The sequence below is a fragment of the Eulemur rufifrons genome, chromosome 9 (genome assembly GCF_041146395.1).
Source record: "Eulemur rufifrons isolate Redbay chromosome 9, OSU_ERuf_1, whole genome shotgun sequence".
In the NCBI taxonomy this organism is placed as follows: Eukaryota; Metazoa; Chordata; class Mammalia; order Primates; family Lemuridae; genus Eulemur; species Eulemur rufifrons.
The window spans coordinates 24,729,289-24,749,912 of NC_090991.1; the positions used below are offsets into that span (position 1 = coordinate 24,729,289).

General features: G+C 35.1%; 1 protein-coding gene and 1 non-coding gene across 10 annotated transcripts in view; one reads left to right on the plus strand and one right to left on the minus strand.

The window, feature by feature from the left end:
* Positions 1-20,624, plus strand: part of BCAS3 (BCAS3 microtubule associated cell migration factor) — a 555,013-nt gene that overhangs the window by 109,149 nt on the left and 425,240 nt on the right. For all 9 annotated transcript variants that reach the window (XM_069481069.1, XM_069481074.1, XM_069481076.1 and 6 more), the window contains exons 8-9: positions 8,136-8,243; positions 18,914-18,990. In XM_069481069.1, the coding sequence (XP_069337170.1) occupies positions 8,136-8,243; positions 18,914-18,990 (185 nt within the window). The remainder of the gene's footprint in view (positions 1-8,135; positions 8,244-18,913; positions 18,991-20,624) is intronic.
* Positions 13,316-13,456, minus strand: LOC138392664 (U4 spliceosomal RNA). The gene has a single exon (XR_011234954.1). It is a non-coding gene; the product is annotated as a U4 spliceosomal RNA (small nuclear RNA).

A 20,624-nucleotide genomic window follows, 5' to 3' on the forward strand; every position in this document is an offset into this window, starting at 1 on the left:
TTTTTTCCTTCAATTCTTAATTCTTTTAATAAGTACTACTATGTTCAACATAAAACAGTGAACAAGACTTAGTCTCTGCCCTCTGGAAGCTTATACAGTAGTTCTTTTTAGTGACAGGGCTTGTATGTCTTAGAAATGTACAGATGGCATTAACTATATTTTTTTGATTTGTTTGTTTGCATTCCTTCATTAATGATGTTTTAATATCTCTGAATAATTTTAAAAATATGGAAAACATCCTTGGAGGATTAGCAGAACGTTTGTTAAAATAAACTTTTTGTTTGGTTTGAACTCTATTGTCTTGCCTTTGGAAATGCTGGAATTTTTCATCAATATCATTCATCAATGTTATTTAGAGATATCTCACATGTATATTAAATCATGAGTTGTCATATAGTATTTTTAGACGGAGTCGTGTACTTTGAGGTGAACAGGAAAAGTGAAATTTTCCTATGTGTTAGAGTTTTAGTTTTAATAACCTAAACATGGTAATTAATGTACTACTGCATATTAGATTGGGTTATATAGAAAAGTAATAAGAATATGTATCACTTGATCCTCAGTAGAATAATTAAAACCATTTGAGAGGTTTTAAAATGTGCTAATTCTTTTTGACACCTGTTGATTTATCTGTTTGGTAAAGGCAGATCCCAGATTTCAATTTGGAGAGATGATACTTAAAAGGCTGACAGTACTGTACTTTTTGTTATTGGGAAATGGGACTTGGTAATTTCTTGGAGACTTGGAATGTTTTGCAGTATTGTCAAATGACAGCACTTTACCTTACATCTGGTGGAAATTTTACTTTTCTTGGGAGACATCGAATAGTTGAACTATTTGGATTTGAATGGTAAAACTCATAATAGTGGATGTGTATTCAATAAATGGATGTAACAAAAGATGGCAAACTAGCTATTCCAAACATTCACAATGTTATGTTTAAGCCCTTTCATACTGAGCCGATTACCATGTCTCCTACTTCACTAGGAATTTAATCCAATTTATTTGGAATTTCTTCTGATTCTTTCAATTAAGCCAAAAGATAGTTCTTTGGAGATATCAGTAAAATTGCTAACTCTTTAATGAGATTGATTAAGAGAAATAAGATACAAATTACTGATATCAGGAATGAAAGAAGGGGCATCACTACAGATCTTATGATCAATAAAAGATAATAAGGTAATATATACAACTTTATGCCAATAAATTTGATAATTTACATGAAATGGAAATTCTAACTCAGTGAAGAGTTATTGACAAGTGAAGAACAATCAGTAGAATAATGTTGCTAGGGAGCAGTAGGCAATTATAAACATATTTTACCGTACTTTTTAAAAATTTAGTTTTAAATTAAATTCTAAAATTTAAATGCAAAAAATGTTAAAGGTTATTTTCTTTATGAAGGAAGGCGACAAAACAGAAATACAAGAACTCAGGGAAGACATGGTGAGATAATAGGATAGATGTGACCTACAGGAAGAAGTAGAAGAAACAAAAATCCCACAAATATATCACAGAATTGATGATGAAACTGGAAGGCATGGAGGGGAGAGTTGATAGAGAATAGAATAAAATGAGAATTTGAACAAAATGGGAAGAAAATCACAATATGTGCATAGTTCCCCCCAAAACAACAATGAAGTAATAGGATGGAGGAAATATTTAAGCTGTAAGTTAAGAAAACTTTATGGAATTAAAAAGACTTCAGTTGCTGTAATGAAATAGCACAAGTTGTTCCAGGCATAATTGACCCAGAATGGTCAATTCCAAGATAGTCATTGTAAAGTTTCTGAATTTCAGGTACTTTAATAACAGGGAGAAAATCAGGCTGATCTCATATTCCCCGAGTAACTACAGCAAATATTACAAGAACCCCGAGAAAGATAGTAAAAAGCAACCCAAATTCACTGGAAATAAAAAGCTATAGGTCAGAGGTCAGAAAGCTTTTTTCTTACAAGATTGGAAATATTTTAAATTTGGTGGACCATATGGTCTCTGTGGCAACTATTCAACCATAGACAGTAAAGAAATGAATGGCTGTGGCTGTGTTTGAATAAAACTTTATTTATAAAATTAGCAATAGGGCTGAGTTTATCGCAGAGTCTACTAACTTCTATACAATGACACGCCTGAAAAATTTTTCTAGGTGAAATTAAAAAAATATTGATATATTTATGCACGGTTTGTAGTGGAAGATGATTGTGTAGGCATAGAAAATATTATCACATGAATAATGTATATATTTGTATTACACATATATATGTAAATAAACTCACAGACCATCTGTTCCCTGTAACATCTCTTCCATAATTTGAATTTCTGTTGCATTTGTTTATCATTGTAGAATATGAAACGTATTTCCTTGTATTTTAATGTAATTTTCTATCCTTTAAAACAAAAATCAACTAATTATTTTGAAAGCTCCTTGAAGGTAGAGAGTATCTCTAACTCTTTTTTGCATTTAAGTGTAAATAATAGAATGCTACATTTTTCCCCCCAAATAATGCATTATGTCTTTGGCTATCTCTTATGTAGTATGTTAGATCCCTATTGAAGAAGACAGTCTGATTCCAACCCCCATTCTAACATTTCCTCCTATTTCTGTGTGGAGATGTTGCTTACCCCTTCTTTCCTGGTTACCTATCCATATGGAAACATCAATAATACCACTTTTTCAAGTTGTGGGAATGTGGGAAGGTTTTATTACCCAGTATTTATTCTGAACTCTGCAAAAGAAAAATGCAGAGTAAAGAGTTATTATTAACTAGGCTAATCACAAATTTAGCCTTTAATATGGTTAAGTTTCCGTTTTCTTTGCTTTTTCTTTTTAATTACTTCATAAAAAACAATACCAACTGGCTTTTGTTCTTTAGGAGCTGAATAAGAATACAAATAATGTAATACTATCAAAAATTTTCCTCTTAAATTTAAAGCATTGGATTCAGTAACACATGTTGAAGGTTGTGCAGCTTTTTCCCATTTAAAAATAAGTGTTTCCATGCTTCTTGCAATTTGTGGTAGATTTTAAATGTCTTTGCTATTTTGTGTTTCACTTATACATGCACATTCTTGGAAAATGTCACTTTCTCAAATACTTTGTTCCGCTTTTCCTAATTTTGTTTCGATCTGTAAAATATCATGAATGAAAATAATAAAAGTCTTTGTAATGAAAATGGTATTAATGTTTAAAATTTTGAAACCATAAAAGCCATATTTCACATTGCTTTAAAGTGATGTTCATCGTACTATAATTTTAAAAAAATCCCTTATTTTGAAAACATTTTCCAGGTTAAGAATGGCTATGATTCTAATAAAATACACGAATGTGTAAAAAATAGATATGAGAGACAAAATTTAAATATTTTTGTTAGGGATTTATAAAAGTTGAGTTTTAGAATGGTATTTAATATTGTGTTATTTATAATTCTTGTTTTCCATCAGGCATAAAAGATCCTTTTCTGTCCATCTAATACACCATTTCAAGGAGGTATTTAAATTTCAAAGATACACTGAAGTTACCATCTTGTTTCCCTCAGGCACTGTAATTTAAAAAAAAAAAAAAAGCTCACATATTCAGCATCATACTTAGTCTTCTCAAAAAGCCCAGGGTATCTAGCTCATTCTTCATTCTATAGATGCTTAAAAACCCAGCTTGTGACCAAAAAAACCAGATTGTTGATCCTGCCATGTAAAGATATAATTAGTTACATGGGAATGCATAAGTGTGTGTACCTAAAAATCTTATTTAAGTCCTATTTTTTTTTTTAACCTACTTGTGTTTTGGCTCCTTTTATTGGTTCATTTGACTAGGCCTCAGTGCATTCTTGCCTTTTTCTTTAAGTAGTAATTGTTAGATCTGAAACAGACTGTAGGAAGGTTTCCCCATGTTTACAACATGTATAGTAGTATTAATCTATAAAAAGATTCCAAAGTTATGGGTTGAGAATTCTCATGATCACTGAACCATATGATGTGGTTGTGTACATTTGGTCAAATCTTTTAACTAGTTAACCTCAGTTCATTAGGAACAAATTACTGATAGAACTTTCCTTAATTAAAGTAACTTTTGATTAAAATTGCTTAATGCTCAGTAGCTTCCCCTGTTTTATCATTTTGGAAACTGTCTTTATTGTCTCAATAAAATTGAGTTAGGGTTACCAAAAATGTTGATATGTTAGTGTGTTGCAGATTTTGAACAGTGGATGCTCATTTAGTTAGATCTGTTTTAGAATAGATTATATTTGCAAATCAAAACCACAGTGAGATATCACTTAACTCCAGTGAGAATGGCCTTTATCAAAAAGTCCCAAAACAATACATGTTGGTGTGCATGTTGAGAGACAGGTACACTCATACACTGCTGGTGGGACTGTAAACTAGTGCAACCCCTGTGGAAAACAATATGGAGATACCTTAAACAGATTCAAGTAGACCCACCATTCGATCCAGCAATCCCATTATTGGGCATCTACCCAGAAGAACAAAAGTCATTCTATAAAAAAGACACCTGCACCCGAATGTTTATAGCAGCACAATTCACAATTGCAAAGATGTGGAAACAACCCAAATGCCCATCAATTCATGAATGGATTAGCAAAATGTGGTATATGTATGCCATGGAATATTACTCAGCTATAAGAAATAACGGTGATATGGCATCTCTTTGGTTCTCTTGGAGAGAGTTGGAACCCATTCTGTTAAGTGAAGTATCCCAAGAATGGAAAAATAAGCACCACATGTACTCACCAGCAAACTGGTTTCCCTGATCATCACCTAAGTGCACATTTGGGAATAACAACAATTGGGTCTCGACAGAGGTGGGGGATGGGGGGAAGGGATGGGTGTATACCTACTTGATGAGTGCAATGTACACTGTCTGGGGAATGGACACGCTTGAAGTTCTGACCTGGGGGGATGGGGGCGGGGGGAGGGGATGGGTGCATACCTACGTGATCAGTGCGATGTGCACTGTCTAGGGAATGGACACGCTTGAAGCTCAGACTCGGGGGGATGGGGGGCATGGGCAATATATATAACCTGAACTTTTGTACCCCCATAATGAGCTGAAATAAAAAACAAATAGATTATATTGCTCAAATGTAAAAATAAGTAAGTACAATTTGTTTTTATTTAATGATTTTCTATATATTAAGGAAATAAATTTGATAGATTAATACAACATAAATAAATGAAATCATAAACTTAGTTACACTGCTGAAATTTAATCTTTTCTTCGAGATAGATTTTTAGGTTAAAAAACAACCTGATGTCATTTTTGAAGCAGTATAATGGCATAAGGACTTAAACTTTAATATGTATCTATTAAAAAACTTTTTGGGTCTTTGGGATTACACTGGATCTAAAGATCATTGTGTGCAAGAGAGGGAGAAGATGCGTTAGCTATTGTGTAACGGATTAGGACAGGTTTTGCATATTAAAACAGCAGACATTTATTTTCTTATAGTTTCTGTGGGTCAGGATGTTAGGCACAATTTAACGAATCATTAGCTTAGGGTTTCTCAATCTGCAGTCAAGGTGTCAGCAGGATTGGGTTTTATTTGGAGGCTCACCTGGGGGAGAGTCTACTTCTCAACTTCCTAGAGACAATTTCTACAGGCTGGCTATAGTTCCTGGGTGTGAGGCTTCCCCACATGACTGCTTACATAATCAGGCTACCAAAGACAATCCCTTAGTGATGGCCTTTGAGGAAGATGGGGACTAGCAAATGGAAGATGGCATGAGAAAGGCTTCCAAGGTGCTGGAAATGTATTTTTCTGTCCATGTGGAGTTATAAGGGCATATTAACATTATAAGAAGTTAACAAGGTGTATGCTTTAGATTTGTACACTCATCGTTAGGTATGTTATACTTTCACATATCTTTAGTTAAATGTAATTATAAAGTATGCTTTAATAAATGTCAATGACTTTTAGATTTTTTGATGTATAATTTTCTTTTTTTCTTTAAATTTTTTTTTTATTTCAACATATTATGGGGGCACAAAAGTTTATGATATGTATATTGCCCTTGCCCCACCCAAGTATGTATAATTTTCTACTTTGGAACTAATTCTTTTCTTTTTTTGTTTTTTGGGGACAGAATCCTGCTTTGTTGTCCCAGCTAGAGTGCAGTGGCATTATCATAGCTCATTGCAACCTCAGACTGCTGGGCTCAAGCAATCCTGCTGCCTCAGCCTCCTGAGTAGCTGGGACTACAGGAGCACACCACCATGCTTGGCTAATTTTTCCATTTTTCTGTAGAGACAGAGGTCTCACTCTTGCTCAGGTCTCAAACTCCTGACCTCAAGGGATCCTTGCCTTGGCCTCCCAGAGTACTAGGATTACAGGTGTGAGCCACCATGCCCTACAGGGAACTAATTCTTTGATCAATATGATTTATTAACAAAAGTGAGTGATAGGTATATCCTGCCACTGCTTTAACCACAGATTGTTGGATAATACCTTTTAAAATAAGAGACCTTTAATACTGAAACAGGATCCTCATCTTTCACCTCTCATAAAAGTCAACTCATGGTGGATAACAGACTTAAACCTAAGGCATGAAACTATAAGAATTCTAGAAGAAAATGTTGGAAAAACTCTTACAGACATTGGCCTAGGCAAAGAATTTATGAAGAAGACCCCAAAGGCAATTACAGCAACAACAAAAATAAATAAATGGGATCTGATCAAATTAAAAAGCTGTTGCACAGCCAAGGAAACTATCACAAGAGCAAACAGCCTGCAGAATGGGAGAAAATATTTTTATGCTACACATCTGATAAAGGGCTGATAACTAGAATTGTATAGAACTCAGGAAAATCAGCAAGAAAAAAATCAAACAACCCTATCAAAAAGTGGGCAAAGGACATGAACAGAAACTTTTTGAAAGAAGACAGACTAATCGCTGACAAACATGAAAAAATGCTCAGCATCTTTAATCATCAGGGAAATGCAAATCAAAACCACAATGAGATATCACTTAACTCCAGTGAGAATGGCCTCTATCAAAACGTCCCAAAACAAAAAAATGTTGGCATAGATGCAGAGAGATAAGGACACTCATACACTGCTGGTGGGACTACAAACTAGTACAACCTCTGTGGAAAGTAATACGGAGATATACCTCAAAGAGCTATTAGTAGAACTACCATTTGATCCAGCAATCCCATTACTGGGCATCTACCCAAAGGAAAAAAAGACTTTCTCTTAAAAAAGACACCTGCACTAGAATGTTTATAGCAGCAGAATTCACAATTGCAAAGATGTGGAAACAACCCAACTGCCCATCAATCCACGAATGGATTAATAACATGTGGTATATGTATACCATGGAGTTCTACTCAGCCACAAAAAACAGTGGTGTTCTAGCACCTCTTGTATTATCCTGGCTAGAGCTGGAGCCCATTCTACTAAGTGAAGTATCAGAAGAATGGAATGTACTCACCATCAAATTGGTATTAACTGATGAACACGTATGTGGACATATAGTAGTAACATTCACTGGATGTCAGACAGGTCGGAGGTGCGAGAAGGGGATGGGTATATTCACACCTAATGAGTGAGGTGCGCACCGTCTGAGGATGGACATGCTTGAAGCTTTGATTCGGGTGGGGCAAAGGCAATATATGTAACCTAAACATTTGTATCACCGTGATATGCTGTAATTAAAAAAAATAAAATAGGAATTCTTTGATTGCAGTGGAATTTCAGCATCATTTTTTTGGTAGTGGACAACCATACTGCATTTGGTAAACTGTTTAGCAAACTTATAATCATTAATAATATCAGGATACTACTTTATAATCTATAATGTGTAGTGGCATGAGCCTGAGCAAGACCGAGACCCTGTCTCTACTAAAAAATAGAAAGAAATTATCTGGACATCTAAAAATATATATAAAAAAAATTAGCCGGTCATGGTGGCATATGCCTGTAGTCCCAGCTACTCGGGAGGCTGAGGCAGAAGGATTGCTTGAGCCCAGGAGTTTGAGGTTGCTGTGAGCTAGGCTGTCGCCACGGCACTCTAGCCTGGGCAACAGAGCGAGACTCTGTCTAAAAAAAAAAAAAAAAGTAAAGGTTAATGGCCTTTCCTCTTTTAAAAAATAATGTTTTTTTTTTTTTTCTTTCTTTTAGCACAAGCCCACCTTATTGTTGTGTGGATTTATATTCACTTCGTACTGGGGAGATGGTCAAGTCCATTCAGTTTAAGACATCTATTTATGATCTCCACTGCAACAAACGGTAAGCATGTTTTCATATTTCTGGTGTAATAAGGTAACAAGAAACGTGCTCTCCTGGGCATGGAGAGTTCTTCCAATATCATTAGCTTTATTAAAAAAAAAAATTCAAGAAAACACCTTCTAAATTCTGTCTAGTGAAATAGCTCTAAGATTTCTTAATGAATATATTCAAACTTCCAGTCTTGACCCATTGGGAAATTGTGAATTTAGTATAGTGGAACATAACCAGCATTTGTAAAACAAAATGGAAAAGAATAGAGAGTATCTGAGCAAACATAGAAACATTAAGTATTGTTTTGAGAAAGCCTTGTATATATATAAAACATAGCTTTTTTAATATGTATAATGTATATGCTTTATATGTGTTTGCTGGCTTATGATGTGAAATATAATTTTGCTGTGAGGACTCACCAAAACTTGTGAAAAGCATGTTTCTGTACTGCTAAAAAATGCTTTAAAATATTTTTTGTTCCTTCACATTTCACAATGGAGCTAAAATAGGGATCAGAATGATTTTTTTTTTTTTTTTTGAGACGGAGTCTCACTCTGTTGCCTGGGCTAGAGTGCCGTGGCATCAGCCTAGCTCACAGCAACCTCAAACTCCTGGGCTCAAGCGATCCTTCTGCCTCAGCTTCCTGAGTAGCTGAGACTACAGGCATGCGCCACCATGCCCGACTAGTTTTTTCTATATATATTTTTAGATGTCCAGATAATTTTTTTCTATTTTTTAGTAGAGACAGGGTCTCGGTCTTGCTCAGGCTGGTCTTGAACTCCTGAGCTCAAATGATCCGCCCGCCTGGGCCGCCCAGAGTGCTAGGATTACAGGCATGAGCCACCGTGCCTAGCCTAGAATGATTTTTATCCCTTAAAATTTATTTTGTTTAATTGCTGGAAAAATATTCAGATCTAGGTTGAATGTCTGCGTGACCTCAAATTATGACAAATTAACTGCAGAACATTGTAGCAGAAAGGAACCATAGGAATCTTCTACTCTTTAGCACTTCCCTTTTACATTTAAGCAAACCGAATTCCTAGGTTGATAAATTATCTTGATTATCAGCTCTTAGATACAAAGTATAAATCTTCCATGTCATCAAAATGCAAACACCTGAACCAGAAAATGAAATATTTTATCTAATTTCAATAAATGTAAATGAATTGTGAGACTGAGGCAGGAGGATTGCTTGATCCCAAGAGTTTGAGGTTACAGTGAACTATGACAACACCACTGCATTCTAGCCCAGGCAACAGAGTAAGACCTTGTCTGAAAAAAAAGAAAGAAAGAAAGAAAAAACAAATGTACTAGAAATCAGAAGAACAACAAAAAACTCTTCCTCTTATTTGTTTAAAATGCTTGTTCAGTTTTTAATTAATAAATCAAAACTATAATTGTATATCATCCAAAAATTAATAGCAAAATATAGGTTTAGGTACTTCATAAAAATATTTATGGTTCCCCACAGATAAATACAGTCACCTGTATCTGAATTGCTTCTCATTTTCTAAAAAGCCTGAGATCAATAACTGGAACATACAATATCACCTGTAGCCCATACTTAATTCATAACTACACAGGAGTGAATATTGCAACTTGAAATTCAAATTTGAGGCCAGCAGACCTTGCAAGACGTGACATGGCATAGAGTGTGGAAGAAAGGAATATGGTGAGAATTCGTTGATGCAGAAGGGACTTAGGTAAACTGTGGTTTAGTCCCAGAAGCATAGTGTCAGAGAATCGTTAGAGACCTAGGTAATTGAAAGTACTAAGGAGTCAACAGGGCTTCGACACATTTTTAGGAACAGATGTAGCCTTGAAAATTCCTTCTGGTGGTGTGGCAGGCATTTTAAAGGGGAATGTGTCTCCAAATGATGTAATAAAGAGTAGGCATGAAGTGAGCCTTACTCAAACAAGGCAGCAACACTAATTCAGAAGATTTACCCCTCCCTTACCTTAACCCCCTAAAAGGCACCGTGTCTACCATTAGCAGTTATTCTGTGCCTGCCCATCATTGTGCAGTAGACTTTTAAACATTGCGAGGGTTAGGGGTGTTACCCCCTGTGCAATCAAAAATCCACATTTAACTTTATTGGAAACCTTACTGATAACATAAAATAGTCAATCAGCATACATTTTTATGTTATATGTGTTACATAATCTATTCTTACAATTAAGTAAATTAGAGAAAGGAAAATGTTATTAGGAAAGTCATAAAGAAGAGAAAAATATATTTTCTATTCATTAAGTGGAAGTGGATCATCATAAAGGTCTTCATCCTCGCCTTCACATTGAGGAGGAGGAGGAGGAAGAAAAGGAGTTGGTCTTGCTCTTTAGAGATGGCAGAGTGGAACAAATCCACGTTTAAGTGGACCTGCACAATAAAGAAAACCTGTCTTATTCAAATGTCAACTGTATTTTTGCTGACGGGGAGAGGGTCAGATAACTTGGCTTTTTAATTAACACTCTTCAGATTGTGAGGAACTTGAGGAGCTATATTTAACGAATTGTACCCATGGCTCTTCATCTGCACTTGGACCTGATTTAGATGATGAGATGATGAGACTCCATGGTGTTGTTATAAAGGGATGGGGTTTTGGGGATTTTGAGAGAGTGTGTGGATTTTTTTTTTTTTATTTTGGAGGAATGTCAATATTTTAATAATTTAAATAAAATTTAAAGCAACTGTCGAGGGTTTAAAATGTTCTTAGATTCTTTGACACTTTTCCCTTCAAACAGCCGAATTTAATTTCTTCAACCTTGAGTATGGGCTGGACTTAATGATTTAAACTTGTAATGACTAGAATAAAGTGGAAGTGCTGAGCAACTTGAGAGACCAAGTCATAAAGAGCAAGAAATCTTTCTCTTTGCTTTATTATTTGGATTAAGTTGTAGATATAAGAAGGTGGGTATAATATCAGAAGAATCGGTTGTAGATTTCATATAGTCTGACATAGTAGGCATAATTTGAATTAAAAATGTGAGGAGTAAAGAAAAGGGGAACATGCTATAGATGGGAGTCAAATAATGATAGATGATCAAGCCAATAGTAACAACCTAAAAGGGAAAGAAATCTTCCCACACTTAAAAGCAAAAAAACAATCTATATCATGAAGGGGAGCTGAGGCCAAATATATTAATCATGTTAATAAATATAAGTAGGCTGGGCTCAATGCCTCATGCCTGTAATCCTAGCACTCTGGGATGCCCAGGTGGGAGGATCACTTGAGGTCAGGAGTTTGAGACCAGCCTGAACAATAGTGAGACCCCGTCTCTACTAAAAATAGAAAAATCAGGTGGGTGTGGTGGTTTGCTCCTATAGTCCTAGCTACTTGGGAGGCTGAGGCAGGAGGATCCCTTGAGCCCAGGAGTTTGAAGTTGTGGTGAGCTGTGATTTTGCCACTGTACTCTAACCAGGGCAACAGAGTGAGACTGTCTCAAAAAAAAAGGGGGGGGGGGTTATTTTTTAAATCAATCACCTATAACAAAAATATTTTTGAATTGACTCAGTAAACAAACTCAAGGATTAATCTCCTTGGTGTCTAAAGACTTATTTAGAATTGGGAATACTAGGCACACTTGTATGATTGTATTGAACGAAAATCTCAACAGAAAAATAAGATCTTCAGGCTAGATCAATAGAAATTACAGAATTGGAAGAGGAGAGATTAAAAATATAAAAAACAGTTAGCAGAGCTTCATGGGTCTCTTGAACAGTATTAGAAGATTTAAGAAGACAGAGATGTGAGACTGAAAAAATCTGAAGATATAATTTGAAAAAATTTCCCAAATTTTATGAAGTATACATATTTACATATTCATGATCTACAGGAACACCCAGCAGGAGAAAATAGAAAACTATTCCTAGGCACATTACTGTCAAATATTTGAAAACTAAAGTTGAACAGGAAAACTTGAAAGCACCTTTAGAATAACACCACATTATATGTAGGGAAACAGCAATTTAAAGTACCCTGGACTTCAGAGAAGCACTCAGGAGAATTAAGAGCACAAAAAAAAAAAAAAAAAAAGCCACTTCACCACTCCTACCTGCTTTCTACCCGTAGAGTACGTCTATCTCCTTTCCTCCTGGATGAACTATCTTTGCTCCTACCTTCTACCTACACTTCTACATGTATATTAGTTCCCATCTTTCTCACCTATTCATCCAAATCTTTTCATCCTGACTGCACATCCCCCGCCAGGCACCCATTCCAAATTCCCAAATTAACAGTCCTTGTTTGTCCCTACTGTTAAACACAAACACTTATCTCCTCTAGGTTACATTGACCTCCGAGTTCCTAAGTATTTTGGTCAGTTTTCGGATCTCATCTCACTGAGCTGTGTTTAGGAGTCATTCACCAAATATTTATTAATTTGTTACTATGTACCAGGCAATAATTTCAGCCTTGTGGATCCATCAGTGAACAAAATTTCATCTTTTTTTGAAACATTTTCTTCACCTGGTTTTTGGAATATCATTCTCTTGTTTTTTCTCTAACTTCATTGGGTTTCTTCACCAATGGCTAAATGTTCGAGTGCTTTCATCTTTGAATCTTTCTACCTTTTCAGATGGCCTTATCTATTTTCATTAATTTAATACAATTAATTTACAATAACCTATGCATTTCTATCTTAACCTGTACCTCTGACTTCTAGCCCCATGTCTTGCGTTCTAATATAATAACTATTTTGATGTCTAGATGAAATCTCAGATTTAACATTTCTAAGATGGAGACCTTATTAACCTCCTTTTCCAGCTATTCTTTCCATTTTAATAAATGGTAATCCCTCTTGCCTAGTTGCTTCCACCCAAATCCTTTGGGCTGTTTAAAAAATTTGAGGTACAGTTCATATACCATAAAATCTACTCTTTTAAAGTATACAGTAAGAATGGTTTTTAGTACAGTCACAAAGTTTTGCAGCTCTCACCAATAATTTTGGGCATTATTTCCCATTTTTCCTTTTCACGTCTATGGAAAGCACTAATGCATTTTTTTTTTTTGTAAAAGACAAAAGATTTATTTAATATGAAGAGAAACCAGAGTATACTAATGTACTTCTTTTAAAAAATTCAGTTTCTGTAGAGATTGTCAAAAATTGCTATTGCTGACTGTATTACAAGTTGTTACAGAAGGATATTCGGAAAAGTTTTCTATTAGCAATAATTACGTCTTGGATGAACCTCATTGGCTGTGATACTGCCACTGTACAAAACTAATCTATTTTCTTTTAGTATCAATTTACCTGTTCTGGACATTTCATGTAAATGGAATGCAATGTGTGTTCTTTCTGACTTGACTTCCTTCATTAGCTTAATGTTTTCAAGGTTCATCCATGTTGTAGCATGTATCATTATTTCATTCCTTCTTACATGACTGAATAATAAATATTCTATTGCATAGATTATACCGCATTTTGTTATCCATTCATCAGTAGATGAACGTTTGAGTTATTTCCACTTTCAGGCTCTTAGGAATACTGCTATGAACTTTCTTGTACAGATTTTTGTGTGACCGTATGTTTTCATTTGTGTATATACCTAGGAGTGGAATTACTGGGTAATATGGTACCTATATGTTTAACTTTTTGGGGAGCTGCCAAGATATTTTCCAACATGGCTTTATCCTTTTGCATTCCCACAAGTAATACATGAGTGTTCTACTTTCTTGTCAAATATATAATTTGCAAAGCTTTTTCCCCATTCTGTGGATTATCTTTTCACTTTCTTGATGGTGTCCTTTTAAGTAAAAACGTTTTCAGTTTTGATGAGATTGAGTTTTATCTATTTTTCCTCAGTTGCCTGTACTTTTGGTATTATATCTAACAAACCGTTGTCTAATCCAAGGTTATGAAGATTTACACCTATATTTTCTCATGAGAATTTTATTGATTTAGCTTTTACATCCAGGTCTTTCCCCTACCCCAGTGTCATGACAGATTAACATTTAGGTCTTTTTTTGACTCATTTTAAACTTCTGTCTTTCTTACCTACACTTAATTGAGTTCATTGGCAAATCTGATCAACTCTACCTTCAAATTACCTTCAAATTATGTCCATAATCTGATCATTTCTCACTACAGCCACTGCTATCACCCTTACTAAACTACTATTTTTACCTGGATTATTGCATAATCTTCAAAATTTCTTCTCTCAATTTATCTCTGGCTTGCCACCATGTCAACTCTTTTTTTTACCATAATAACAGGATTTACCTTTTGAAATATATGTCAGATTATGTCACCTTTTTGCTCTAAACTCTTCCTTTATTTCTTTACACTGGCCTACAAGGCCCTGTATCACTGGGCCTTTTTTGCTACCTCTTTGACTTCATGTCCTAAGACTGGCTTCATTGCTCCCTTCTAGCCATGTTTCTGTTTTATTGTTTCTTGAAAATGGCACTTTCGTATCTTCAGACCTTTGAAAATGCTGAGAATTCGTTTTATAATAAAGTGGCATTTCAAAAGTGGGGAAAATCTTTTATTTAATAAGTGATTTGAGAGCACTGAAGCTCATGAAGATCAAATCACTTACAGGGAAATAAAGATCTAAGATGCCTATTTAAGAATACTATGAGGATGAGCTGCCTTAAGTTAGTAGTGTTAATAGTTTACCAGTGTTTTTGGTTGAAATAAGTTATATTTCCGTATACAAAAATGAACAGATACAATGTGAAAATTTGGACAATTGATTGAACAACTGTCTACTGATTAGACAAAAGCTATCAAAAATGCTAGGAATAAGTCCAATGGAAGATATATAGGACCTCTACTCAGAAAACTTTGAATTATAGAGGTTAAAGAAGACCCAAATAAACAAATAGTCAAGACCATTTTTATGGAGTAGAAAATTCATTATTTCAAAATTATCATTATTTTACCAAAATTTATTGTTGTATATCAAGATTTATTACAAAAGTACAGTAATTTATGGGGTCTAATACTGATGAAAAGATGGACAAGTAACACAATAGAATAGAGTCCAGAATTAGACACACATTTATGGACAGATGTGTTATGATAAAGATGTCCAGCAGTTTCTTCAATAAATATTGCTAAGTCACTCAGATATTCACATAGGCAAAAAAAAAAGAAAACAAATCTTGACTTCTACATAACAGATAATTCCAGATGAATTGTAGCTTTAAACATTAAAGATTTTGTTTGTAAGAAAATTTCAACTAGAAATTGAGTTTATGACCAGGCACGGTGGCTCATGCCTATAATCCTAGCACTCTGGGAGGCCGAGGTGGTAGGATCACTTGATGCCAGGAGTTCAAGACCAGCCTGAGCAATGCAGGAAGACCCCGTCTCTACAAAAAAAATTTAAAATTAGCTGGGCATGGTGGCACATACCTGTAGTTCCAGTTACTTGGGAGGCTGAGGCAGAAAGATCGCTTGGGCCCAGGAGTTTGAGGTTGCAGCGAGCTATGATGACATCACTGTGCTCCAGCCTGGGGGACAGAGCCAGACCCTGTCTCTTATGAAAAGAAAAATTCAATTAATTTTATTTATGCAATTGTATTTAGGTTTTAAAATTTCTTGTACCAGTTTTGATAAGTTGCATCTTCTAGATATTTGTTCATTAGGTTGTCTAATTTATTGGAATTAAGTTATTTGTAATATTATAAATTTAATAACTATAGAATATCTAGTGATATAGGAATTCTCTCTTTTTTTCTTGATCAGTCTACTTAGAGATCTAGTTTTGCTTCTAGCTGTAGGTTTATTTTGGGGGGGATAGGGTGAGAAACATGCTGATTATTAAGTTTAGCAAGTTTCTTTTCTAGTTAGCTAACAGTTTTTTTTTTTTAATGGGCATTGAATTTAGTAAAGTCAATATGACAATGACTGTGTATTTCCTTTTTAATCTGTTACAAAAGTAAATTGTATTGGGTGGTTTCCCAATGTTAAACCTTTCTTGCATCATGGGATAAACCCCAGGAGTGATTATTTGCAATCCTTTTTGTCTATTCCTGGATTTCGTTTTTGCATATATGTTCATGAGAGAGGTTCATCTATAATTTTCTTCTTTTTGTTACTCTTTGTCTGGTTTTTGTTTCATAAAGCACTAGGAAAGTGTTCCTTCCTTGGTACTTTCTATACTCATTTACATAGAATTGTTATATATCTTCCTTGTATATTTTTTGTTTTTTTTTTTGAGACAGAGTCTCGTTTTGTTCCCTGGGCTAGAGTGCCGTGGCATCAGCCTAGCTCACCGCAACCTCAAACTCCTGGGCTTGAGCAATCCTCCTGCCTCAGCCTCCCGAGTAGCTGGGACTACAAGCATGCACCACTATGCCTGGCTAATTTTTTCTATATATTTTTAGTTATCCAGATAATTTCTTTCTATTTTTTAGTAGAGACGGAGTCTTGCTCTTGCTTAGGCTGGTCTCCAACTCCTGACCTTGAGCGATCCTCCCGCCTTGGCCTCCCAGAGTGATACGATTACAGGCCACTTCCTTGTATCTTTTGAGTTTCTGTTACTGGGTGCATGTACATTTATGATTATTATGTTTTCTTGCTGTGTGACCTTTTATGAACCATCCTTCGTCACTATTGATACTCTTTTTCTTAATATTTGTTTTATCTGATGATAATATATCCACTTCTGTGCTTTTGGTTACTCTTTGCATGTTATGTATTTTTCTTTCTTTTTTTAATATATTTTTTATTTTTATTTTATTTTTATTTTTTGTTTGTTTTTCAGCTCATTAAGGGGGTACAAAAGATCAGGCTATATACATTGCCCATGCCTCCCCATCCCCCCGAGTCTGAGCTTCAATTGCGTCCATTCCTTAGACAGTGCACATCACACTCATCATGTAGGTGTGCACCCCTCCCCTCCCCCCACCCCCCCCCAGTCAGAACTTCAAGCGTGTCCATTCCCCAGGCAGTGCGCATCGCACTCATCCAGTAGGTATACACCCATCCCTTCCACCCAACCCCGACTTCTGTCCGATACCCAATTGGTGTTAATCCCAAATGTGCACTCAGAGAAACCAGTTTGCTGGTGAGTACATGTGGTGCTTATTTTTCCATTCTTGTATTTTTCTATTTTTCAGTTTTAGGGTAGTTATGTCTTTAAATTTGTTGGTCTAGGCATAACGTACTTTCATCAGTATCTAATCTGTCTCCTATTTTTAAATATTTATAAAAGAAATTATGAGCAAAAAAGACAATATTGTGTGTATACATGTGCATATATGCATACACATACACACATACCATATATACTACCTGTTTGGTTCCATTGACTCTTAACAGTGGTGCATATTTTCTTTTTTGTGTGTTTCTTTACTTGATATTTTATGTCAAACACTGTGTGTAAAGGAACAGTATAGACCGTGATAATCTATATTTATTAATACATATGGAAATGCCTTTCTTCTGTCAGGTTGTTAAGAGAGTGTTGAGTTGATCTGGTGTGTAGATATGGTGGTTTGGAGATCCATTGTAGTAATAGAACAGAAATGGAATTTCCTAGTTTCCTACTGAGTCGTTCTAAAATTTCATATTATCTCCCTTATAAGGTCATTATCTCTGTATTTTTATATATACAATGTACACATACACCTGTATAGTAAATATTACTTAGTAATAACAAACAACCCAGTAAAAAAGGGGAAACATTTTTAACATGCCCAGCTGAAAAAAATCACAAGGATGCAACAGTAATCACTTGTTAAAATTATTCTGTATCAGCAAATGAAATTGTGCTAACAAATGAACAAAATTAAGCATGCTTATTAAATACTACATTTTTCTTTTTTCTCACCCATTATTATCTGTTGCTCAGAGTTACGTGCCTCCAATTTTGAAAAATAATCTATTAGTGTGTTAAATATTTAGTAACAATCCTAATCTTTGATTTTTTTAAGTATTAAACTTGAATATTTATAGTAATATCCTGCAAGGAGTAGTATAATATAAAGTAGTACTTCTGGATGTATTTTAGGAATTTGACATTAAAAATGCTTATAAATAAATTATTTTCATAATTATTTATAAATCTTGGACATTAAGAAAAATATTGTTTATATCTTAACATATTGAATCAATCAGAAATGATATATTTACACTGAATAACAGTTGTACTAGATTTTTGTGTGCATGTGTGTTTGGGAAATTCAGCAGTCATTTAAAATAATAGATTACATAAATCCATTTTATGTTTAATGTCATAATTGAAACATCATTGGAAAAACATCTTTAGTAAATAGCCAATTTATTACTCTTAGCCTATTTTTAATTGTGTGAGATGGGATCTCGCTGTGTTGCCCATACTGGTCCTGAACTCCTGGGTCCAAGTTATCTTCTTGCCTTAGCCTCCCGAGTAGCTGGGATTACAGGCTTGTGTCACTGCACCTGGCTTGATCTTATCATTCTTAATGTAAATTTATCCGATTCAAAATGAATGAAAACAAAACTTTAGTAAGAGAAAACATTTTTTGATGTGGTCGTTTGTTCTTCATTCACTTTCTTCTAGTTATCTCTATCTTGCTTATATACAGGATTTTGTGGATTACATTTTCTTTAAGAGGCAAATATTTCATGCCTAAAAATTATAAGAAATGTTTAATCTTTAAATTGCATTAGTAGATACTTGTTTTCAACTAGGTGCTTTAACTTATTCACTTCTTTTTTCTGTTTTTGTTTTTTTCCTCTAATTTTAGGATCCTCGTGGTAGTCTTGCAGGAGAAAATCGCTGCCTTTGATAGCTGTACTTTCACAAAAAAATTCTTTGTTACAAGTATGTACCAAATTGTTTTATTTCTTATCATATGCATTTGATATAGTCAGAAAATGAATTATCATATCAACAGTATTTCATGGGTTTTCAATTATGATAATGTCCTCATTCAGTTATTTAATTGTATAATACGTATTATCAAGTTTCCAACAAATTTTTTCATATTACTGAGCAAGCTTTGTTCTGTGTTGCCTCAGTTACTACTTATATACTCTTCCTGAGTAGTTGTGATTAATTTAGTTTCATGTAACTATTTTATACTTTCAAAGTTGTTGTTAAACTACTTAATTAACATACCATATTTGAGGAGGTCCCTGGATTATTCTATATGAAGGATTTGAAACTCAGAGGAATATGTCAGTCTCTCTTTCTTTCCCACCTTCTTTCCCTCACCCTTTACTTCTGTTATCCAAACGGGCAGAAATAAGCATAGAATCTGGATCTAAACTGTGTGCTCACACACAGAGAATTAACACATTTAACAGAGAGAGGGAAGGAGAGAGACTGATTTTAAAAAATTCGCTCATGCAGTTGTAGAGGCTGGCAAGGCTGGGAATTCCGGCAGGAGTCAATGTTGCAGTTTTGAGCCCAAAGTTGTGTAGAGGCAGAATTTTTTTTTTTCCTCAACTGTAGTTCAGTAAAACAGCTGTAGCTGAGTTTTTCCTTTTTTCTTCCCTCCCCTTCCACTCCCCTCTCCTCCCCTTCGCTCACCTCTTTGAGACAGTTTTGCTCTCTCACCTGGGCTAGAGTGCAGTGGCATCTCATAGCTCATTGTAACTTCAAACTCCTGGACTCAAGTGACCCTCCTGCCTCAGCCTCCCAAGTAGCTGGGACTACAGACACATGCCACCATGCCCTGTTAATTTTTCTATGTTTTATAGAGACAGGGTCTCGCTCAGGCTGGTCTTGAACTCCTGGCCTCTAGCGATCCTCCCGCTGCAGCCTCCCAGAGCACTAGGTTTACAGGCATGAGCCACCACACTCGGCCTAGCTGAGTTTTTCCAGAGAGTCTGGTACGTATATGGTGCAGAGATAGTTTAATAGATCTCAGTTTTAGTATGACCAGGTAATCCCAAGTATGTTTGTTGTATCTTCTGAAATATCACATCTATTTACACAGATGTTTATTGAACATCTACTGTGTGTCAAGCCTTGGGTAGTAGAGCTCATGTTCTTGATACAATTAATATAGTATATACTATATGTACTTATATACATTATATACTGTGTCTTATATGATATATAATATATAATAGAGGCTGGATGCGGTGGCTCACACCTGTAATCCTAGCACTTGGGAGGCCGAGGCGGGTGGATTGTTTGAGTTCAGGGGTTTGAGACTAGCCTGAGCAAGAGCGAGACCCCGTCTGTACTAAAAATAGAAAGAAATTATCTGGACAGCTAAAAATATACATAGAAAAAATTAGCCAGGCATGGTGGTGCATGCCTGTAGTCCCAGCTACTCGGGAGGCTGAGGCAGAAGGATTGCTTAAGCCCAGGAGTTTGAGGTTGCTGTGAGCTACACTGACACCACGGCACTCTGCGATCTTACTATCCTCTGTTGTGACTCCATTTTAATTTTATACTTAAATAGTCTGTATTTCTTAGTAGTGACTTTCAGTTTTTCACATCAG